Source organism: Otolemur garnettii, unplaced genomic scaffold (assembly GCF_000181295.1).
Source record: "Otolemur garnettii isolate 467f Iridium unplaced genomic scaffold, OtoGar3 scaffold00219, whole genome shotgun sequence".
NCBI lineage: Eukaryota > Metazoa > Chordata > Mammalia > Primates > Galagidae > Otolemur > Otolemur garnettii.
Genome location: NW_003852614.1, coordinates 1559280 through 1584734, shown reverse-complemented (window position 1 = coordinate 1584734; position 25455 = coordinate 1559280). Strand labels below are relative to the sequence as shown.

The window sequence follows — 25455 nt, the reverse complement described above, 5'->3', positions numbered from 1 at the left end:
CAACCTCAAACTCTTGGGCTTAAGCAATTCTCTTGCCTCAGCCTCCCAAGTAGCTGGGACTATAGGTACCAGCCACAATACCCGGCTATTTTTTGTTGTAGTTGTTTAGCTGGCCTGGGCCAGGTTCGAACCCGCTACCCTCAGTGTATGTGGCTGGCACTGTAACCACTATGCTACAGGCGCCTAGCCTCCCTTGCTTTTCTTAATAGCCACTTGTGTATATATCTCTCGACAGTATGATTTGGTTTTGTCTATTTTTAAGCTTTATATAAGTGGAATTATATTGTATATTATCTGTTGTTTCTTTCATCTTCCATTCAACACAGTATTTGAGAGATTTATCTATGTCGCATTGTTCATTACATTTCTGTAAAATATTCCATCGTGCGACTATACCACTATTTATTTTTACTATTGATGGATATTCCAGTTTCCAGTTTGGGGCTATCTTCAATAGTGCCCATGTGAACCATCTTATTTATGTATCCTGATGGCTGTATGTAAAGATTTTCTAGGTTGTATACCTAGAAGTAGAATCACTGGGTCATAGGGTATATATACACCAAACTGTCTTTCAAAGTTTGTTCCAATGTATGAGGTCAGACAAGTAAGTTCTCGAAGTCAAACTAGAAGTGCTGCCTACCTCATTGCTGAATATCACTATGATCACTTTCGAAGTACTCCCCTTGAGAAGCTATGCACCAACACCAGCACCTGATCTATCCTTTAAAGCAGTTTTGGAACTCTTTTTCTAGAATGGCCATCATAGCTGTTGTTGTATGAGGTTTAACAATTAAGTTCACAAACTCCTAGAAAAGTGCTACCCATCTCATTGCTGAATATCACTATGGTCACCACATAGCCAAAGGGAGTACTTTGAAGGTGATTGTAGTGAAATACAGCAATGAGGTAGGTAACACATTTTTCTAGGATGAGTTCACAAACTTTATTGTCCAACTACATATTTTAAAATGACCAGAGGAGAGACTTGAAAAGTTCCCACCACATAGAAGTAATAAAGCCTCAAAGTAATGGATATCCTAAATACACTGACTTGATCACTACACAATCTATGCATGTAACAAAGTACACATGTTCCCCATAAATATGTCAAATATTATTTATCATTAAAATAAATAAATTACATAAGTAGCTTTAAAAACTTACCACTTTGTACATGGTACTGCCCCTGAGTAGAAATGTTGAAGTGGTACATCAGTGACTATAGGATGAAGTCTAAAATACATAGCCAAATCTTCCAGAGCCTTTGTAACCTGGTCTCAGCCTACCTTCTTTTTCAGCTTCTGTACCCATAGTCTACTCCAGTTACCTAACCCTTGGAACATGCCCAGCTAATAATTCTAGTCTCTGAACACTTTCATTGTATCACTCTACTCTTCTCACCTAGAATATAGTACATGCCTCCCCCCATCCCTCACTCATACAAGCAAACTACAACGTAGGCATCTTTCAAGGCCCAACTTAAGTCTTGGGGTTTTCAATATTGCCCATTGTTTTGAGACAGTCTCACTCTGTGCCTTGGGTAGAGTGCCCTGGCATCATAGCTCACAGCAACCTCAAACTCTTAGGCTCAGAAGATCCTCTTGCCTCGGCCACCTGAGTAGCTGGGACTACAGGTGCCTGTCACCATACTCAGCTAAATTTAGTAGAGATGGGATCTCACTCTTGCTCAAGCTGGTCTTGAACTCCTGAGCTCAAACAATCCACTTGCCTCAGCCTCTCAGAGTGCCCAGAGCCACTGTACCTGGCCAATGTTGCCTTTTAAACCATTTTTTATCTTTAGTCTTTCTCCTCTGAAATTCTGTAGTACCAGGAGACTACATTGTCATTTTCTGGTACCTCTGTTATTTCCTACTTTCTCTCCCACCACTTCCCCACAAACTATAGGATTGAAGCTATAGTAGCCTACTCCTCATTTTTTTTTTCTAACAGTTTTTCCGGGTCTCTGTGCAATTACCTGCATATTCCCTACTGACTCTTTTGTTTCTCTGTACTGCCTCAGAAACCTGGTTCCATCAAGCGCCCCTGCACCTTGTGTATTTTTTTTTTTTGATAAGAGCCAATCGCTTATTTTCACTGCCCCAGTCACAAGCTCCCCTTCTGTCCCACTCCTGCCTGTGCCTACCTGCTCTGGAGAACAATCCTCACACTGCTTCCCCAGCCTCTCCGCACCACCTCACCACTCTTCCTTACTCGGCTGCCAGTCTAGCTGCCTTAGAATGTCAGAACGGCGCCATTTCTCAGTTCAACTGTCCAACTGCAGGGTACAGAACAGGCAGCCCTAAGTGCTGCTTTCTGAAAAAATGTTTTTTTGATTACAAATATCTAACTAGGTTTGAAATGTTTTATAGAATAAGACAATATTCTTTTCAACAAAATTTTTAAAAAATGTACAGTTTTGTTGTTTCCCCCTCCCCCACCCCTGCTTGCGCACCGCCCCCCCACTGCCCCGGCAGCTCAGCCCCACCCCGACAGCCCCTGTTTTCCTTGGTTGTGTTTTGGGGGGTGCTTGGCACCCCCAGAAATTCAGCTTCATGGCTGACAGGCGACAATGGCAGGGCTTCACCGATACCTTTGGTAACCGTAGAAGTTCCTGTAGTAGTATCGGTCTCTGTCCTGGGGGTGGTGGTAGTAGTAACTCTGCCAATCCCGGCTGTATTGTCTGTAATAGTCATCTCCATATCTGTTGTACTCATAATCTCGCCCGTAGAATCGATCATAATCTCCCCTATATCAATCATAGAAATTACAGTAACACCCTCTGTTTCCAGACAGCTCCCAGTACTGCTGCCCGCAGGCCCGGTTGTCGTAGCCTCGGTGCTGCCCTACCTTGTATTTTTTTAACCTTGCCCCCTCTACTGACTTTTCTCCTCAGCATAGAAGCATAGTATTTTTCCCATTTTAAAATAAAATAAAATCTTTATCTTCTTCTTACTACTGCTGTCTTCACTTTTCCTTTCACTCTGCTTTTTTCACCACCCCTCTGTCCTCATCCCATTGAAATTATGCCTGCCAAGGACAACCAATGACCTGAACAGCTGAATCCATTAGGCTTTTTCAGTCATCCCCTTATTTGTTGATACCCTGCCTCATCTTCTGGACAATCTCATTTCTCCCTGGACTCTTTGACAGTGCACTCTCCTGATTTTCCTCTCACTTTTCTGAAGACTCTTTTTTTAGGCTTCTCATTTTCCACCCACCTATCTAAACAATAACCCAGGTTCTGTCCTGAAATTTTTTTCTTTCTCTTTCCATTATTTGTGATCATAACTCTGCCACACCCCCACCCAAGTGGTGTCATACACTTAGATGCTTATATCTCCTACCTGTGTGCTACCAATCCCAAACCTCTATCTCTAGCCCATATCTCATTTAGCCTATAAATGTAGTTGCTTGTAGGGAATCCTGTGGATGTCCCATAGGTGCCTTTCATGGGATGTGTCTAAAACTGAAGCCCCAAGCTCGGCACCTGTTGCTCAGTGGTTAGGGCGCCAGCCACATATACTGGGGCTGGCTGGTTCAAACCCAGCCCAGGCCTGCTAAACAGCAATGACAACTACAACAAAAAATAGCTGGGCATTGTGGCAGGCACCTGTGGTCCCAGCTACTTGGGAAGCAGAGGCAAGAGAATTGCTTCAGCCCAAGAATTTGAGGTTGCTGTGAGCTATGATGTCACAATACTCTACTGAGGGTGACATAATGAGACTCTGTCTCAAAAAAAAAAAGAAAAGAAAAGAAAAGAAAGCTAAAGCCCTCAATCTTCTTTGCCTCTGATAAACCTGCCCCTTGATCACCTGCAGTGAATAATACCAACATCCACCCAGTCACCCAAGCCAGAAGCAAGGGTATCATTCTATACTATTCCTTCACTCTAGCTCCTTCCCTGAACTTATCAGTCATACTTTCTCATATTTCAATTCACTCTCTTTTCTCTAACACTACTATCATTACCTTAATTCAGGCTCTCATGAGTTTTTTTAATTATAGCAAGCTTTCCAACTGGTTTCTCTATCTTCATTCAGGTACCCTTTCAAGTCGTCAACCAATTAGTAGCCAGGGTATTCTACTATAAATTCTGTCTTCCTACTAAGAAGAAGAAATCACACTGCTTTGCATGGCCTTTATGCTCTAGCTCTCCCTACCTGACTAGCTTCCCTTTTCCCACTCTTTTTTTGCAATCTGCTTAGCTATACTAATGTGTCTAGTAATCTCTTGTCTATGTGTCTTTGTACATCCTGCTCCCTCTCTCAGAAATGCCTTCCCTCTGTCTTCATGTGGCTAATTCAAATTTGCCTTTCCATTCTCAGTTCCAATTTCATCCCCTTAAAGAAACTTTCTTTGACACCTCTGATTCCCACAATGTGGATTAGGTACCCCTCATCTAGTGCTTTCCTCTCTTCTATACTAACACTACCCCAACCCTGTGTTATAGTTATTTCTTTACCCAACTTACCTGCGTGACAGCAAGCCAATCAAAGGCAAGAACTGTGTCATATTTATCTTTGAATCTGTAGGGCCTGGCATAGTGCCCAACATGCCATAGGTCCTTATCGAATGCCTAAGTTCTTTGTACCTTTTGATCTAACTGGCAATTACTACTTATATTTCATTTCACAATTTGAATATCACCCATGCGTAAAATCTCCTGTGGTTCAAGGTCTTTCCGTAAATTGGTGCTCCCATAGTGTTTTTTTTTTCCTAACATTTTATGATGTAAATTTTCAAAGGTACTGAAAAATTGAAAGATTTTACAGGAATAATACCCTGTATAATACCTAGTGTCTGTATTCCACCATTAACATTTTAATATACATAGTATTTGCTTGGTCATATATCTATCTATTCATCTATCCATTCATCAATCTATATTCTTATTTTAAAAGACATTTTAAAGTAATTTGCATGTATTAGTATACTTCCTAAATACTTTAGTATGCATATATTATTAACTGGCAGTTGTTTATATTTTAATGTAAGATGTACAGTGAAAAGCACAAACTTTAAGTGCATAAGGGCTGTCTGTAAAGTAGCCAGTTATGTATGTCTCTATTGTTCATATTACATGGCTGGATACTTTCTGGGCAACCCTCGTATATATTAGCTGGGTTTTGACAAATGCTTTTCCCCAAAAGCCTGTAACTCGAGCCTTATCAAAATACAGATGATTACCTCCTCACAGCATTCTTTCTTTTCATTTTAATTATTTAGTTGTCTATTTTCCCTGTTAGACTTTGAGTTCCTTGAAGACAAAGACCAGTTTTTATTTTCCTGCCACCTGTTCCCAGAACTATGCCTGACACACAATAGGTGTTCTATAACTGTTAGCTGTCTAGAAGAATGAATATCTGCTTTATTTCTGGAATATTAGCACATGTTTTATTCATTCTTCTTTTTTCTTACCTTTTACATCCAGAGGGTGCTTGATCATATCATTTTTATGTCTTAAATACCTCTGACTTCTATCTCTTTCGTTCCTTTTCCACTGCTCCAATCCTCAGAAATCTCTCAACCAAACTGTTAAAATAACCATCTAAACGATTTCTTAAATACCAGGTTTTCACTCCCAAATCCGCTTTCCAAATGACCACCAAAGTAATGTTTCTAAAATCCAAACTTGATCACATTTTCCCCCTCTTTAAAACGTTTCATGATTTCCATCGCCGAAAACAAATTTTATCCACCTTTTTTTTAAAGCAGAGGAACTAGTCTTTAAACAAAAGGTTATAACAAATCCTAACATTTGAATTAGATTTAAATAGTAAATTTTAAAGTCATGTAGATTTATGAGTTTAAATGTGTAATATTGAGTGAGTCAGTCTTCAAGCAATAAAAATATTATAGCTATTTTATGATCATGATTTATTTCTTTATATTAACTTATATATCATAAAATTTTCCATGATGCATAATACAATACATCCAACAAAGGATTTATATCTTAAATGTATGAAGAATTCTTAGGACTCAAAAGTAAAAAAACAGTGCAACTAGAAAATGGCCAATACACAAGAACAGATATTTCAGCAAATGGGAAATTCAGATTGCAATAAGCACGTGAAAAGGAGTTCACCATTCTTAGTCACTAAGGAAATATAAATTAAAACCTGCATACCTCTTAGAGTAGCTAAAAGGAAAAGTAGTGACAATAATACATGCTAGTGACAATGTGGAGAAACTGGATCTCTCCACATGGTGAATGTAAAATGGTAAACCCACTCCAGAAAATTATTCAGCAATTACCTATAAAACTAAACCTACCAGGTGCAGTGGTTCACACTAGTGTTCCTAGCACTGTGGGAGGCTAAGACAGGACTTGAGACCAGGAGTTCCAAAGTAGCTTGGGCAACATAGCAAGACCCTGTCTCTACAAAAAAATGGAAAAATTAGTTGGCTGTGGTAGCACACGCCTATAGTCCTGGCTACTCAAGGAACTGAAGCAAGATCACTTGAGCCTAGGAATTTGAAGTTGTCATGAACGATGATGATGTCACTACACTCCAGACTAGGCAACAGAGAAAGACCCTATCTCAAAAAGAATAGAAACAAAAAAAGCCTAGGGCTGGAGGAAAGGAATGGAAGAACTGAGGGTGGATGACTGAGAGGTGTGGACTTCCTTTTTGGAATAATGAAAATGTTTAATATTATAGTGATGGTTACACAACATTTAAGTAGATAAATTGTATAGTATATTTATTATGTCTCAATGAAACTGTTAATAAAATTAATAAAAATAAATTTTAAAAAATACCTTCCCCAGGGAAAAATAAAACTAAAACTGTGCTTGTATACCTGTGACACAGCAGTTGCACTATTAGGTATTCATTACTGATAGATAAAACAACTTGGATGGATGATAATTATTCTGAGTGAAAAAAAAAACCATCTCAAAAAGTAACATAATATATGATACCATTATAACATTCTTTTTTTTAACTTTTTAGATTTTTTAATTTAACATATAATAAAATTTACTTTGATTTTGGTGTATGGTTCTAAGTTTTGTTTTGTTTTAAGACAGAGTCTTACTATGTTGCCCTTGGTAGAGTGCTGTGGCATCACAGGTCACAGCATCCTCAAACTCTTGGGCTTAAGCAATTCTCTTGCCTCAGCCTCCCAAGTAGCTGGGACTACAGGCACCTGCCACAATACTCGGCTATTTTTTTGTTACAGTTGTCATTGTTGTTTAACTGGCTCAGGCCAGGTTCGAACCCGCCACCCTCAGTGTATGTGGCTGGTGCCATAACCACTGTGCTACAGGTGCCAAGCCCAGTTCTAAAGTTTTAATATGTAGAGTCATGTAATCAGCAGTATAGCAAGGGTACCTATCAGTTCCATCATTCTAAACAACTCCCTTATTCTAGCTCTTTGAAGTCACATTCTTTCCCCATCCCTAATCTCTGGTTCTCTGTAACTATTTATAACATTCTTGATATTTAAAAAGATTTGTGGTTACCAGGAGTTAGGGATTGAGTGGTGAGGGGGAAGGTGTGCCTATAAAGGATAGCGTGAGAGACCTTTGCGGATGGTGGTGATGGTTAGATGAAGTTGTACGTGTGTGGTAAAATTTGTACAGAACCATACACATATACACACAATATGCATAATAACTAGTGAAAGCCAAATAAGGTGTGCAGATTGTACCGATAGCAATTTTGTTTTGGCATTGTACTATATTTGTGTAAGATTTTACCATTGGTGGAGGCTGGGTAAAGGATGCACAGGCCCTCTCTGGACATATTTTTGCAACTTCCAAATAATCTATCACTATTTCAAAAAGAAACATTTTTTTAATATATAAAAAAGTAATTTTTTTCTCTTAATATTCCTAGTCTATACTTCTAGATATTGTCTTTCTATACAAATGGAAGCATACTGTGTACACTTGTCTACTCCTTATTTTTCCTCTTAACTGTATGTGTTGGAGATAGTTCCATATCAGCATATATAGATCTACCATGTTCTTTTTCATGTCTGTATATGACATGGTATGTAGATATACCATTCTATTTATTTATCTCAGGCAAACTCTCACTCTGTTCCTCTGGGGTTGAGTGCTATGGCATTTTCAAAGCTCACAGCAACCTCAAATTCTTAGGCTCAAGTGATTCTCATGCCTCAACTTCTCTAGTAGCTGAGACTACATATACCCACCACAATGCCCAGCTAACTTTTCTATTTTAGTAGAGACAGGATCTTGCTCTTGCTGAGGCTTGTCTTGAACTCCTGAGCTTAAGCAATCCACCTGCCTTGGCCTCCCAGAGTGCTAGGATTATAGGCGTGAGCCACTGCACTTGACCTATTGTATTTATTATGCCATTCCTCTATTGATGAATATTTAGGTTGACTCCAGACTTTACTATTTCAAGTAAGACTATAGTCTTATTATTAATTCTTAGTACATGCCATGATGGTGATTATGGGTGACAGTTACAATCTTATTTAAGATTTTGCAGTTAATTCCTATAATTTGTTCTGATGGTACATTAATGAGAAAATCTTGACTCATACTGATACATAGTTGCAAATTATAAATATTCTTTATAGCCCACTTTCCAATCTGGGGATTATTTTCAATTATTAAATTGATCCAGGAACTTGAATGAGGGAGAGGGGGAAAGTCCAGAGTTGGATCATTAACAGTATTTTTCATAATTTACATTATATAATAACTATAAATGTCTAATAAAACACACTCAAAGCTTACAAGAAATACTGAAACCATCATTAGTACCATCTTAACATATTAAGTTGCACATTTGTTATTATACAATTGACCCTGATGCAATGATGATCACATGAATTGAGGAAATGCCTCTGTCTGGTGTGTTAAGTATAAGCTTATGTGCTCTAGTAGTGCAGCAGTCCCCCCCACCTTATCCACAAGGGATGCACTCCAAGACCACTAGTGGATGCTTGAGACCACAGAAAGTAGTGAACCCTATGCTTCAAACCCTGTGATTATTCATCAACAGATGCAACTTCTCCAGTAATCTTTATGGTTTTCAGTTCAAATGTATTTTTAAATCTGTATAAATATTTCTTACTTGCAGTAAATGACATAGTGTCGCTCATTTCAGGGAGAGCCTTGATGAAGTCTTCATATAGGCTCAATGCTTTGTGGTGAATCATGTTACTGTCAATCAGAGCATGTTTTGTGTTTGTGTCTTCACCTACAAATTTAATACCTTGTTTATCTTAACTGAGTATTTATCATGCACTGTGACTATAACTTTTGCAGTTTGAGGTACAATAGCAAAAATATCATGAATTTCTTTTTCCTTCTTGATAATTTTGCAGATAGTGGATTCATTCTTCTTGTAGATCTTAGCAACCATAATATATAAGTTTTATCTATCTTTACTAAGTGAAGAACTTTCACTTTTTAACTTGAAGAATTTTATAGCTTTTCTACGGCCAGTATCACTGCCCTGTGCCTTGGGGTTAAGCAAAATAAGGGTTACTTGAACACAAGCACTGCAATACCTTGACAGTTGATCTGATGATGACTTAGATGGCTACTAAGTGACAAATGTGTGAGTAGTGGGGATGGCACAAAGGGATTATTCCCATACAAAGTGGGAGGGAGTGAAACAGCATGAAATTATATCATGCTTCTCAAAACAGTATGGTGTGCAATTTAAAACTTACGAATTGTGTATTTCTGGAATTTTCCATTTAATATTTTCAGACCTAGCTTGACTGTAGGTAATTAAAACCAATGGTAACAGGAGACTACTGTATAATTATTTGCACAGTTTTCTCTGGGTGAACATGTGAAATGAAAAAAAGTCTAGTGCAAAGTCACAAAGGTAAACTATACATTTGCAAAATATTCAAACAAATGCTCAAATGGTAGCATTTTCTCAAAGACTACAGAAAAATTAGCCTTGGCGCACAAGGTAAATTCATTGGTAGACCGTTTGTGTGTTAATATTTTGTATCTAGCACATTGGATTGAACTATCTAAATGTAGTTTTAAAATTGTTAAAATAATTTTAATTGGTGGTAATAGTTGCACCGCAATGTGAATGTACTGAATTATTTAGAACAAAATTCAAATTACCTTTGCAGAAGCTCTGAAGTATCTCTGTGGCTCCCTGAAGTATCTGAGGAATACAATTGGAAATCACTGTCCTATAGGATAAATATAAATATTTGGTCATGACATACAAGACTTTTGCAGTAGGTTCCTAGTTATCCTCTGGCCTCATTGTTTGTCGCTCTCCATCTCATAATTTGCATTGTACTCATATTGAACTACCTGTAGTTCCTAAAATGTATGATGTTTTCTCACAAACATGGACCTTGGCATATTTAACTTCCTTTGCCTGGAATGTCCTTCTGCTCTTCTTTCCTGCTCTTCCCTTCTCTATCGGCATTGTCCTAGTTATCCTTCACAATTCATCTCAAACTTCAATTCTTCTCTAAAACCTTTCTTTACCTTCCCGGGTGAAGTTTACCACTATGAGAACCCATTTTAACTACATATCTCTTCCTCTAATATTGTATTTGCAATTATTTGTTTGTGTGTATGTTTGTCTATTGTCTATTTGTATATTGTCTATCCCTTTTGACTATTAACTCCTTGGGAGAAGATATCATGACCTATTTATTCTGTGTATCTTTAATACCTAGCACAATGCCTTAAGCATTGTACATATTCACTAAATGTTCAGTGAATAAAGGATTTGTATGTATGGGATGAGAAAATAAAAGTCCAGGGTGACTCAGATTTGCTATTGGTTTGGTGATAGATTAGATGGTGAAACAGTGAAAAGGTACAGTGCTAGAAGTGGAATAGGTTTGCACTGAAAGATGAATTCTGTTTTCATGCAATGTCATGTGGCATAACTCACTAGAGGTATTCAGTAGACAGTCATAATACATGTTTACACATCAAGAAAGATGTCTGTTTTGGAAATAAAGATTTAGGGAGTTATTAGTACATAGATGTTTGTCGGAATTCTAGGCATGGATAAGATCACACAGGGAGAATCTATATTATAAAAGACTTTAAGACAGTCTCAAGAGAATACCAACATTTAATGGGCAAGTATAAAAAGTATATCCCATAAAGTAGACTAGGAATGCTTGAGAGTGGGTATTACAGTAGTCTCCTGGCCCCGAAGAGGAGACTTGAGAATTCAAGAGTTCTATATACTGTATAGATTTACTACCAACTCCCTCTTTTCAACCCCAAGGCTTTCCTTCCACAGAACCCGATACCGTCTATGTGAGCAAATTAGCTTTCTTCGTAGAGCATAGAGATTAAGACTTGATAGACTTTGGAGGCATACTGTGTACATTCAAATTCTGAGTCTGTGTGACCTTGGGCAAGTTCCCTAACTTTGCCCTAACTTTGTGCCTCAACTTTCATATCTGTCAAAATAGCAATAATTACAATATCTTCTTATAGGGATATTGGGAGGATTAAATGAAGTACCTAGTACTTATAGTGCTATAAACATTATGTAAACTTAACTGTTTTATCACTATTGTCATCATTATTGTCCCTCGGAAGACACTTTAGATTGACGCTTCCTGCATATTGCTAAGGTAGCTATATCACTTCTCACCCTTATTCCAAGAATATGTTGAAACCTGCCTACTGATATTTCCTCTCCTATTCTCTGTGATCTAGTGGGTTAGCAGTTTTTTTATTCCTTTTAAATGGTGTCTTACAAGGTAGAGGAGAGAAATGTTGGTGGTTAGTCTACTGTATTAGAGCAGAATTTCCTATAGTGCTCTATGTGTCCTTTTTATATATGAGTTTATTTGAAACCCATTCCTATGCAGCTACATTGATTTTTCTATTGGAATAATTTGTGACTAGACGATTACAATTTTCTTTTTTTAAAGATTTCTCTCCTTTTTTATTTTCCCTTTTAGACTTTCTGTCTCTGGGATCTTAACTATCTTTTTGCTTGAATTTCGTAGAGTGGCTTTTTAAATTCTAGGGTACTGATATCTGACCTGCACCTTAGTCCCCTACAACTAGATTTCCATCATTTTACTTCTATAATCAATTCTTCCTGTGTGTCAACTTGAAGGCCAAAGCAGCCATTTCCTTTTTCATCCATAGTGATTTTGGGGTGAAGAAAGTGTTATCAGAATAAATAAGGGATTTATCAGATATTCTGCTTTTAGCCTCATATGACCTAGCAAATATCCAGGTTATCCCAGTTTCTCTACTCTGTTAATGATACCTTATACATCGATAACCCTTTATAGATCGCATTTGATTTTTATCACAGTCCCGTAAGGTAAAGTAGGTATTGCTCCTATTTTATGGGTAAAGGAAAATTTCAGTGACTTGTTCAACATCATATACATTGGTAAGTGGCAGAGGCAGAGTTTGAACTAATATTCTCTTTCTTCTAATCAAATGCCCTTCCCACTCTATCCTCTCACACTGGTTGCCTCCGTAAGTTTTTTTTTTTTTTTTTTTTTTGAGACAGAGCCTCAAGCTGTCCCCCTGGGTAGAGTGCTGTGACATTACAGCTCACAGCAACCTCCAACTCCTGGGCTCAAGCGAGTCTCCTGCCTCCGCCTCCCAAGTAGCTGGGACCACAGGCGCCTGCCACAACGCCCGGCTATTTTTTTGGTTGCAGCCGTCATTGTTGTTTGGCGGGTCCGGGCTGGGGATTCAAACCCGCCACCTTAGGTGTACGTGGCTGGCGCCTTAGCCGGTTGAGCTATAGGCGCCGAGCCTGCCTCCGTAAGTTTATTGATACATTTGAGTAACAGATCATTCCCTTTCTGACCAGGCAGATCATGTCTATATTGTAATATTACTACTGTTTCATACCTTAATTTACTTGGCTATGCCACCTGCCTTGTACATTTTCTTCACATATATAGCAGGGTTTCTCAGCTGTGGCTCTATTAACATTTTGGGTCAAATAATTGTTTAGGGGGATTTCTCTATGCGTTGTAAGACATTTAGCATCCTTGGCCTGTACCTACAAGATACTAGTAGCACAAACGCTACCCCCACATTATGACAACTGAAATGTACTCTAGGATGCAGAACTGCCTACGGTTGAGAACCAGAACCACTGCATGTAGAGATATTTCTTTCATTTCTCTCCTACCTGGGTTTTCTCTCTTGTTACAAATATACTCCTTTATTTCAGTTGTAAAACCCATTATAATGTACCTCCATGATAGGTGTGAAGTTGTATTTCCCTTTTGAAGTTAAATCTTTCTTTTATTCTTTATTTATTGTTTATTTGTTGTCATAGTAAACAAACACCCCAAAATGTTGAGTAGTATTCTTTACTCTTTCCCTTACTTGATCTCTTCTCAATTTTACAAAGAGAAGAACTTCTTCTTCTTCTTTTTTTTTTTTTTTTTTTTTTTGAGACAATCTCACTATATGGCCCTCAGGAAAGTGCCATGGCATCACAGCTCACAGCAACCTCAAACTCTTGGGCTTAAGCAATTCTCTTGCTTCAGCCTCCCAAGTAGTTGGGATTACAGGTGCCCGCCACAATGCCCAGCTATTTTTTGTTGCAGTTGTCATTGTTGTTTAGCTAGCCTGGGCTGGGTTCGAACCTCCCAGCCTCCGTGTATGTGGCTGGTACTGTAACCACCGTTCTACAGGCACCAAGCCTGAGAGGAAAGAACTTCTGATTGTATAATTTTATCTGGGCATTTTTCTTCATAGCGGAGCTTGATCAGAACTTTTCAGTCTCTACAAACATGTCTTCCCAGTCTTTGTGATGTATATTCCATTGTTGTAAATAACTTAACATTTTCATATCTTAGCAACAGGAAATAAAATCTTGTTTTGTGATGATTTCTTTCTAGAGAAACATTTATATCCCTCAGCTTTTTTCTATTCTAGAGCCCCAACTCTCATTTGAAGAAGAAAAAACTTGCCTACTGTATCCTTAATACTATGGTTCTTACTTAGATCATAACCATACATTCTTCTTAGGGTTCATCTGGAATTTTATTAATATTTTGTTCCTATATGAAACTATAGATAGAAATTTTGAAGGCCAGGCACAATGGCTCAGGCCTGTAATCCTAGAACTTTGGGAGGTAGGTGAATTGCTTGAGTCAGGAGTTCAAGGGTGAATGTGCAAGTCAGGAGTTCAAGACCAACCTGAGCAAGAGCCAGACCCCATCTCTACTAAAAATAGAAAAATCAGCTGGGTGTTGTGGTGGATGCCTGTCATCCTACCTACTCGGGAGGCTGAGGCACAAGAATCTCTTGAGCCCAAGAGTTTGAGGTTTCTGTGAACTATGATGCCAGGGCACTCTACCCGGGATGATGGAGTGAGACTCTGTTCTCAAAAAGAAAGAAATTTTGCTCAGCAGTTTTGAAGAACTTCAGCAGTCTCTCCTTTACATCTAGGTGGGATATGGGCCAATAAGATAGCACGATGTTCTGTTTAGCTAGAAAGGCGGGTGGGAAAATGGATTAGAATGGGTATTGGCAAGTCCTGAGTAGGATAAATGGCTCTGCGTAATGGTATGTCTTCCAACTGGCAATAAAAAGAATAAAGGAATGATTGTTTGAGGAAATTGTTTTTCTGTTTTTAGATTGGGGAGGTTTGAACATGCATATGAACTGAAAAGAAAGAATTAGTGAAGGGAAAATAAATTGAAGATCCAAAAGATAAAGAGAAGATCAAAGGATCCAGGATCGCAGAGGAAATGGAGGGAATAGAAACATGGGTGGAAGCAGAAGGGAGACCCTTGAAAATAAAAGCAGCTATTTCCTCTGGAGCAAGTGGAAGGATGAAAGAATGGGTTAACAGCAAAGGAAAGAATGTGAGATAGAGGGCAAGTTGAGCCTTTGGGAGTAACTTTGATCTCCGTAAAGTATTTGGTAAAATCATCTACCAATAGAAAGTGAAAGTAGGTTTATAATCTTAAAAATGAGTATTTAGAATAGCTGCCATGGTGAATTAGATTAGATTAGTTAAGTAGAAACTTTAGGTTGGACATTGTGTTTATAGTGGATGCTGTCCATCTGGCTATGTTATTTATTTCTTCAGCATTACAATCTGTAGATACACACACACACACACACAGTTGGTTTAACCTATGGTTGGGAATTGATACGGTGGTAATGGCAGACGGTTGTAGGTCCAGTGAGTTCTCAGGAAAGCATAACTGAAATGATTGACCATAGAGTTCAGAATAGGAGTTTAAGGCCCAGAAAAGGCTGATTTACTGACAATGTTAGAAAGTATCAGTAAATTGATAGTCACAAAAAGGGAAAAGGACAGTATTCATGAAAGAAAGGATAGGATACATTGCCTGGGTATATTGTATACTTGTTGGGTGAAGGCACAACTACAACCCAAACTTTAACCTTACAAAAGCAAACTATGATGGAAGAAAAAGTATCCAATGTACACACCCCTATTATGAAATTAATTTAAACCTTTTATATGAAAGCTATAACCTAATAACAACCTAAGGATACAGGGTGGGGGGAGGGAGAGGAGAGGGGGGAATGGATGGAGGGAAGAGGATTCGAGGGTTCACTTCTGTGGTTTATCTTACAAGGGTACAAGTGAATCTATGAGTAGAATATGAACGTTTTAACACAATAACTAAGAAAATGACATGAAGGCTATGTTAACCAGTTTGATGGAAGTATTTTGGATTGTGTATGAAAACCCCACACTGTACCCCAGAAGTGCATTAATGTACACAGTTACCATTGAATAAAAAAAAAAGAAGAAGAAAAAAAAAACAAAAGCAAACTATGTAAGTTAATCATATGTACCCACATATTAATCTGAAACATAAGAAAAAAAATAAATGGAGGAATAGTAGGATGCAGTTAGAGAAGAGTTTGGAATTCAAAATCTTATAAATGTTTCATGTTATTTTGGAGTCCAAAGTATGGCTGTAAAAAGTATAGAGCTAACAATAATGGTACTGTTTGTCCTGGTCCATTTGTGCTGCTGTATCAAAATATCTTAGATAGGGTAATTTATAAACAATAGAAATTTATTTCTCATAGTGCTTCCTGGAGGCCGAGAAGTCCAAGATTATGACACCAGCAGAATCAGTGTCTGCTGAGGACATCTTCTTGTGACATCCTTATATACAAATGGGAAAAAAGGGATGAATGCTGTGTTCTCACATGGGAGACGGGACAAAAGTACAAAAGGGCTAGCAATCATGGGTGTTCTACCATAGCCCACAGCTGGCTATAAATGCTTATCTAATAGTTGTCTTGGCCCACTCATTAAGTATACAAATACTAACGAACATTGATGAGCAAAAAAAAAAAAAAAGGTGTTTGTAATTTTTGTGATATGTACCACCATAGGTAAGCATTCATACCCAGCTGCAGGCCACAGTTAGATGCCCCTGGTTCCACCCAGCTCTTTTATAAGGCACTAATACTACCCATGAGGGCAGAGACTTTGTGGTCTACTCGCCTCCTAAAGGCCCATTTCCTAATACTGTTGTATTGGGGATTCAATTTCAACCAGAATTTTGGAGGGCACACAAACATTCAAACAACATTTATTTATCATCTAACTTTTGTTTTATATATAGTGTCTTATTTAATTCTCTACCACAACCCAATAAGGTAGGTAGATTTGCCTTATTTTATGGGAGAACTTAGCAAAAATCATATACCTAGTCAGTGATAAGCCAGGATTGTAACCTAGCCAAAGTAATTCACCATTATACTGTTGTATATACCCATTTCACAGTAAATGTAGGAACTCTGATGTTTTAGAGGAACTTCACAAATTAGTATATTTAAAAAGAAAACATTAGAATGAAATGAAATGAAAAAGAATCTTTACCCTTATAAAAGCAAAAATAGGCAAAGTATTGCAGCATGGTATAATGGAAAGAGCATAAGACTTAACTAAAATTCTAAGATGGAGTCTCAGGCTTACCACCTACTAGATGTTTGACCTTACGTGGACCATTGAACCTCTGAGCTTATTTCCTTATCTATGAAATGAGAATGATAGTAAAAATAATGATTATAAGATGGTAAGAAATAGCTGTCTATCTAGTTTTACAGCATTAATTTAAAGTTTGTAGTAATTTATATAAAAAGTAAATATATAGTTGATTATTGTCATGATGATAGTTATCTGTCTGTCTTTGTTCCCATGAGAAAGGGCAAAAAGTACCAATGAGCTCAACTGTACATATCCAACATTTGGACCTTTGTCCTTTGAACTTAAAGAGTTACTTAGAAAAGTGAATAGGATTGAGAAGTTTTCTTAATATTCTAATATTTCTTTTTTTTGATGTTGTACTTTTTTTATTGTTTAGGATTCATTGAGGGTACAAAGAATTAGGTTATGCTGATTGCATTTGTTATAAAGTCCCTCTTATAATTGTGTCCCGCCTCCAAGAGATGTGCCATACACCATGACCCTCATCCCCCTAACTCCTCCCCTTTCCCTACTCCCTCAAACCCCTACCCCCACCTTGTATTAAATCATCTACTGCCTTCATATTAGAATTGAGTACATTAGATTCTTGGTTCTCCATTTCTAATATTTCTTAAGACTTAATATTTCTATGGGGTCTTTTTTTTTTTCAGCTGAGGGGCTTCTCGAGAGGATCATCCATCAGGCAGGGGGCGGAACGAAAAGCACAAGCATCCCCGGCCCTAGGTCTGCGGATCCCAGACCCCAGGCGCCTCTGGACCTGGAGGGTCCTCAAAAGGGAACCGTGGGCTGGGAATGCCCTCAGCGCCTTTCTATGGGGTCTTTATTTCTTTTCTTTCTCAGAAGAAATGTATGTATATGTTTGATGTTTACCAAGCAATTTAAATTTTATTTTCTGCTCTTAGGTATTAATATTAATCGAGGCCTACTGTGCTTGGGTAATGTAATCAGTGCTCTTGGAGATGACAAAAAGGGTGGCTTTGTGCCGTATAGAGATTCCAAGTTGACTCGACTGCTTCAAGGTAAGCCCAAAGTACCTCCAAAATTCAGAAAGAGTACCTCAAAATGATAGTGCTGAAAAAGAAAAGATGAAGCAGATAAAAAGCCAGTTATTTGGACTATTACATACAGAGTTGTCTAACTGATAAGTAGGAAAGAGGGCTATTGGCAGGCAGGCTTCTGAAATAATGGAAAGATGTCTTCATATGACTTTGAAAGCCAAGAAATCTATAGAGTGCCAACTGTACTTAGTACTTTGGACCAGAAAATGAACTTAGTTACTGTTCTTTAATTCTGCTAAGCAGAATTTCCTGGAGAATTAAAATCCACCTGGAGGGGGCATCCTAAGAATGTTTAATCCCAGTAGTGGCTCTTAACTTTTTGGGCAAGGCCTTAGATGTTTTAACCTAATTTAAGTCACAGTCAATCTTAAAAATGGGGACACATGCATTAGGATTCTAAACTGTATCATTTTACATAGCAGAAATCTTAGTGTTTTTTTGCATTGGCATAAATAGGAAATTGCAGATATCGAAGAACTTTTTTATAGCTGAGTTTTAAGTTGTCAACTCAAATGGACAACTTTTTTTATTTCTTTCTGTTGTTCTTTATTGATTTGTTTTTCAGATTCTCTAGGAGGGAATAGCCATACTCTTATGATAGCCTGTGTGAGTCCCGCTGACTCCAATCTAGAGGAAACATTAAATACCCTTCGCTATGCTGACAGAGCAAGAAAAATCAAGAACAAACCTATTGTTAATATTGATCCCCAGACAGCTGAACTTAATCATCTAAAGCAACAGGTATAAGGGACTTAAAATTTGATGGGAAAAATTACAAGTATGTGAATGGAATGACAGAGTTTCTATTTTTCAGTTTCTCCTTTATCAGGAGTTTAGAGATGGTTAAGCATTATGTTAGTTTGGGGACCTCTAAAAGTAACTCCTATTAACATGTTTTCTGTCTACTTAAGATTAGGGAAGGCATTAGAGATTTCACTGATAAAAAAGTAAACAGTGAGAGACGGAACAGGAGCCAAATTCTGAAGTTCCTTATTTGTCTTGAAAACTGAAGAGCCACTGAAGAGCTTTATGTAAAATAGTGACATGATGAAGTGTGTATTTTAAGGAGATCACCCTAGCAAGTGTGAAGAAAGTAGATTAGACGTAGGCATGACCAGAAGTAAGGAAAATACATTAGCCTGTTATGATAACCTAGGTGAGAACTATGGCTTGAAATAAAGCTAGTAGCAATAGAGATGAAGAGAAGGGGACAAATTAGAGCAAAAAACAAGGGAAATAGAATGTATCAGGCTTACTTGGTAACAAATTTGATATGGGGAAAGAAGTGTGGTGCAAGAGTCAAAGTAGTTCCCAAGTTTCTTGCTTAGGCAACTGAGTGAATGATAGTGATAATCACTGAGTCAGCGTATACAGGAGGAAAAACAGGTTCTGATAGAAAAATGGAAATGATGAATTCAGTTTCAGTCATTTTGAATTTGAAGGTCTTAGGGGACATATAGGTAGAAATATTTAAGCATAGCTGGCAGTATGGGTTTAATGTAGAGAGACTTAAGCTGAAGATAGAGATTTGAGAGTTATTAGTATTTAGATAGTATCTAAAGTTATGGAGTAGAGGAGATCAAAGAGTACCTGGCACATTAAAGGTATTCACTAAATAATTGTTGAATTAGCAAATAAAGAAGAGAAAAAGGCCAAAAACAGAATTCTGGGAAACACCAGCATTTAAGGAATGGAGAAAAAAAGAGAAAGCAATGAGATTAATAAGTAGATATGTGAAACAAAAACCAGTGCTGTCGACTTGGCGCCTGTGGCTCAAGTGGCCAAGGCACCAGCCACATACACCTAAGGTGGCGGGTTCGAATCCAGCCCAGCCCGCCAAACAACAATGATGGCTGCAAATAACCAGGTGTTGTGGCGGGCGCCTGTGGTCCCAGCTACTTGGGAGGCAGAGGCAGGAGACTCGCTTAAGCACAGGAGTTGGAGGTTGCTGTGAGCTGTGATGCCACGGCACTCTACCCAGGGTGATAGCTTGAGGCTCTGTCTCCAAAAAAAAAAAAAACCAGTGCTGTCACAGAAGCCAAGGGAAGAACATTTCAAGGTGGGTTTCAAAAATATAAATTTATAAAGAAATATGAGGGTAAACATTGAGAATATTCATTGATTTTTATTAACAAGAAGGCTATTGGTGACTTCAGTGAGACGAAAGCGAAGGTAACAATAAGAGCAGGCTGCTACAGAATACAATAGATGGAGTGGTAGATAAGGAAGTGGAGGAAGCTTCTTTTAAGAAGGCAAAATGAAAAAGGGCAATAGCCAGGTAGTCAAGGGTCAAAGGATATAGGTGTATGTTTTTTAAATATGGAAGAGACTTGAACAAGTGGAAGAACCAGTTGAGAGAGACTGAAATGGAGAATAGGGACTAGTTGGTAAAAGGCCTTCTCTAAGTAGTTGAGATTCTAATTACAAATAAAGAATGATTTGCTTTAGACTTTAGAGGAGATACGTGCTACCAAGACTACAAGAAAGGAGGTTAGGATAGAAGGAATACAGTGACACTACTTTAGAGGGAGGAGAAGGAAACTGAGAGATTTTTAGCTTGATGACTGTTTCAAAAGTAGATGGCAAGGTCATCTTCTAAGAACAGTCAGATAATAGGGTACAAGGCTTGAAGAGATCACAGAAAGGCTTGAAATCACTGTTACCAGAAACAAGAGAGGTAGCTGACTAGGAGCATGAATTTGTGGTGCAATCAATATGACTGGTTGTGTAACAGCCCTGTAGCCCTGGCAGAGTAGCTGAGAAGGCAGGCAATTGGATTGATGCAGGTTTGAGGAGGTCAAATTTTATTGACTTCTAGGGTATATCATTTTTCCTACCAGAAATCTAGTGTTTTTCAACTATTTTGTGCTCACTCCACTCCCTCCCTGGCCTTCTTCCTCAGTGATAACTACTATTTACTTAATCTTTTTCTTTCCTCTCTGTTCCCTCCTCTTCCTTCTTTTTTTTTTTTTTTGACACCGGGTCTTGCTCTCTCATCTGGCTAGAGTGCAGTGGTGTCATCGTAGTTCACTGCAACCTCAAACTCATGGGCTCAGGTGATCCACCTGCCTCAGCCTTCTGAGTAGCTGGTACTACAGTCTGTTTTGTTCTTTATCTCCTTTGCTCTTAGGATTCACATAGAGAATATAAGTAATTTACCTGTCCACAGTATCATTTTAATTATAAAATAACCAAACTCAGTTCTATCCCTCTATTTTCTTTCATGTTTATTCCTATTTCCAAAAATCCCCTTTTTCCTATTCATTTATTTGCTCATTCATTCCAACATTAAATATTTATTGAATACTATTATGTGCCAAGTACTGTGCTGGGATACCTTACTGAGCAAAGCAAACATAGTTTCTACCTTTGTGAAACTTATTGCCTAGCATGAGAGGCAAATACTAAATTCATAATCATACAATATTATATAATTATGAACTGGAATAGTGTGCTATAGTGTCTGATGAAAATGTGGAACAGGTCAGGGTTTTCTATGATATAGTCATCCCTCTGTACCATGTTTCCCCAAAAAGAAGACCTACCCAGAAAATAAGCCCTAGCAGGATTTCTATACATTTGTTAAATATAAGCCCTACCCTGATAATAAGACCTAGTGATGGGTGTGGCTATGCAGCATATCTGCATAGCCATGCCATGCATTTTGGCACGGAGAGGAAGACATCCTATGAATAAAGTCTCACTGTGTTTTCCCAGGCTAGAGTGCCATGGCATCAGCCAAGCTCACAGCAACCTCAAATTCCTGGGTTTAAATGATCCTTCTGCCTCAGCCTCCCAAGTAGCTGGAACTACAGGTGTTCACCACAATGCCTGTCTATTTTTTCTATTTTTAGTAGAGATGGGGTCTTGCTCTTGCTTAGGCTGGTCTCAAACTCCTGAGCTAAAGCAGTTTTCCCACCTCAGCCTCCAAGAGTGCTAGGATTTACAGGCATGATCCACTGTACTTGGCCCATGTTTTAATCTTAACAAGAAGGATCTTGTAGACAGGGAGAAGTTATAGAAATTTATATAGAAAATACAGAAGGAAGGAATAACAGTAAGATTCATAAGGAAGCAAGAGAAGTGGGGATCCAAAGTACAAGCAAAGAGTCTAGTCTTAGGAAGTAGAACAGCTCCTCTTGTGCCATAGAAGGGAATGGGAGAGGATGCTTGCATATGGGCTCTGGTTTAAGATTCATTTCTGTGAAGCCTCCCTTTGACACTTTTAGCGTTTTGTTAATTTGCTGCTTCTTAGAACCCTAAAGTACTTAACTATTCCTGACAATTTACCATCTTCGGCTTTATATTATTTCCTACTATTTTAGGCTTTAGGCTTGCCTTCCTCAACTAGATTATATATAAACTTGAGAATAGGGACCATATTTTATTTTTATATGCCCCTACATGTACATCCCAGTGCTGAGTTTGATTTAAAAGATAGGTATTCCCCAGATACTCAGGAGGCTAAGGCAGGAAGATCCCTCGAGGCCAGGAGTTCAAGATTGCAGTACTGTAGCACCTGTGAGTAGCCACTGTACCTCAGCCTGGGCACCATAGCTAGACCCCTATCTTTTTTTTAAAAAGTGCTCAATTAAAACTAAAGATGTTAAGATAAAAGAGACAACTCATAAGTAATAGCTATTCATGCAGTGTCAATTGTTCTTTTATCATGGACTCTACAACTTTCATGCCTTCTGTAGTATCTAAAATCTGCTTTAGATTTCACAGGCATTGAGTAAAATTACCCTACTGCTAATTGTGGTAATTTCACTGCCAAGGGATAAGTAGCGTTTGCTTGGTGGCTGGCTGATTATTTTTCTTTGCTTCTTCCAGGTACAACAGCTACAGGTCTTATTGCTACAAGCCCATGGAGGTACCCTGCCTGGATCTATGAAGTAAGAGTCAATGTATTAATTTTAAACGTGTATTGTAGTAGAGGCTATTTCTCCTAATAATAATTGTTTTTCCCTGATTTACTAAGGTTTCTGATAGCACTTGGTGTCAAGGTATGGATCTTACCAACCTTTCTAAATATTTAGGACTTAGCCAGTTATATTTGAAGCAGTCTGATGTAATAGAAACAGCATGGATTATGGCCTTGGAGATTTATTAATTGGAATTCTATGAGAAGAGCTGTCTCTTATCCCCCTTTATTTATATGACAAGTTTTATCTGTATAGATGCATGGATATTTATTCCGTTGGTTAATATCTAGTACTGTCATTTGTTTTATTGCTCAAATTGTTCTTCATTTGTCCATGAGGAGCTCCTTTGGGTTGGCTTTTGTGATTCAAACCCATCTTGCATTTTCCATGCTCCAGTTCTGGACTTAACCATGTCTCCAAGGAGCCTTGGTTTATTTTTTTAGATAATAGTGTTTAGAAACCAAGATCTGTGCACTGGCACTAGCTATTCTCATTGTTACTAGGGTTTCACTGCTTCTGGACCCTCTGAGCAGGTAGAACTTGGAAATATCTGCATATATGTTAAACTTACTATCTTAACAGTTTTTAAGTATACAATTCAGTGGTAAGTATATTCACAGTATTGTGCAGTACTCACCACCATCCATCTCTAAAATGTTTTCTACCTTCCAAAACTGAAACTCTGTACAATAACAATAACTCTCCATTCTCTCTCCCTTCAGACCTTGGCAACCACCATTCTACTTTCTGTCTCTATAAATTCAATTACTCTTGGTGCCTCATGTAAGTGATCATAGTATTTGTCCTTCTGTGACTGACTTGTTTCACTTAGCATAACGTCTTCAAGGTTCATACATACTACAACATGTGTCAGAATTTCCTTCCATTTTAAGACTGAATAATATTACATTGTATGTATATACCACATTTTGTGTGTATATACATACACATCATCCATCCATGTATACTTGGGCTGCTTCTATCTTTTAGCTATAGTGACTAATGCTGCTATTAATATGGTTTAGAGTTCTGGTGGCACCTGTGGCTCAGTGAGTAGGGCACTGGCCCCATATACCAAGGGTGGTGGGTTCAAACCTGGCCCCAGCCAAACTGCAACAAAAAAATAGCCAGGCATTGTGTTGGGTGCCTGTAGTCCCAGCTACTCTGGAGGCTGAGGTAAGAGAATCGGCTAAGCCCAAGAGCTGGAGGTTTCTGTGAGCTGTGATGCCACAGCACTGTACTGAGGGTGACAAAGTGAGACTCTGTCTCAAAAAAAAAAAAAACATGGGTTAGGGTTGGGCATGGTGGTTAAGGCCTTGTAGTCCTATAGTCAGAGGTACTTCAGGAGTTTGAGCCTGTAGTGCACTATGATTGCACCTATAAATAGCCACTGCACTCCAGCCTGGGCAGTAGTGAAAGGAAAAAAAGAAAAAAACATGGGTATACAAATAGCCATTCATCTCTCTGCTTCCAAATCCTGTTGGTATATACCTAGAAGTGGAATAGTTGGATCATATGGTAATTCTGTTTTTAACTTTTAAATTAAACTGCCATACTGTTTTCCATAGTGGCAGTACCATTTTACATTCCCACCAGCAGTGTATAGTTTCCAATTTCTCCATATTCTCACCAACACTTATTTTCTGTTTTTTTTTTTAAATAATTGAAATCCTGACTTTTAATAGTTCTTTATGTATTAGTGATATTAGCACTTTGTGGTATGTGTTACAAATATTTCTCTCAGTTTGTCAGTTGTCTTTTACATGTACTTTGTTTATGGTCATTTTTCAGTCATATAAAACATTTGTAATGTTATATAGTAGTTCATTAATCTTTTTTATTGCTTCTGGATTTTTTAGCAGCATTATTGAGTTATAATTTAAATATAAAATTCACTCATTTTATGTATATAAAATTCAGTTCACTCATTTTATGTATATAATTCAATGATTTTTAGTAAACTTCACAGTTGTGCAACTATTACCACAGTCCAATTTTAGAATACATCCATCACCCCAAAAAGTTCCCTCATGCCCATTTGCAGTCATTACCATTCCCAGCCTAAGGAAACCACTAATCTGTCTCTATAATAGATTTGCTTTTACTACTTCATATACATGGAATTGTAAGTATGTGGTCTTTCTTTGTCTGATTTCTTTCATTTATATCATGTTTTTGAGATTCATCCATGTTACATATCATTTTTAGGTACTTCATTCCCTTTCATTGCTCACTAGTATTTCATTGTCTGGATATACCACATTTGTCTATCCATTTATCAATTGATGAACTTTTGGGTGTTTCACTTTTTAGCAATTATTAATAATTGTAAACATTCACTTGCAAGTTTTTATATGGATTATTTTTTCCTTGGGTAGGTTCTTGAGAGTGGAACTGCTGGGTTGTATGTTTAACTGTTTAAGAAGCATCCAGGCTCGGCGCCTATAGCTCAACCGGCTAAGGCGCCAGCCACGTACACCTAAGGTGGCAGGTTCGAATCCCCAGCCCGGACCCGCCAAACAATGATGGCTGCAACCAAAAAATAGCCGG

At 38.1% G+C, this 25455-nt stretch overlaps 1 protein-coding gene across 1 annotated transcript in view; it reads left to right on the top strand.

Annotated features, from left to right (window-relative positions):
• KIF4A (kinesin family member 4A) overlaps positions 1–25455 on the top strand; it is a 150235-nt gene that overhangs the window by 48536 nt on the left and 76244 nt on the right. The window contains exons 8-10 of the mRNA XM_003801762.3: positions 17825–17941; positions 18546–18721; positions 22814–22875. Coding sequence (XP_003801810.1) covers positions 17825–17941; positions 18546–18721; positions 22814–22875 — 355 coding nt within the window. The remainder of the gene's footprint in view (positions 1–17824; positions 17942–18545; positions 18722–22813; positions 22876–25455) is intronic.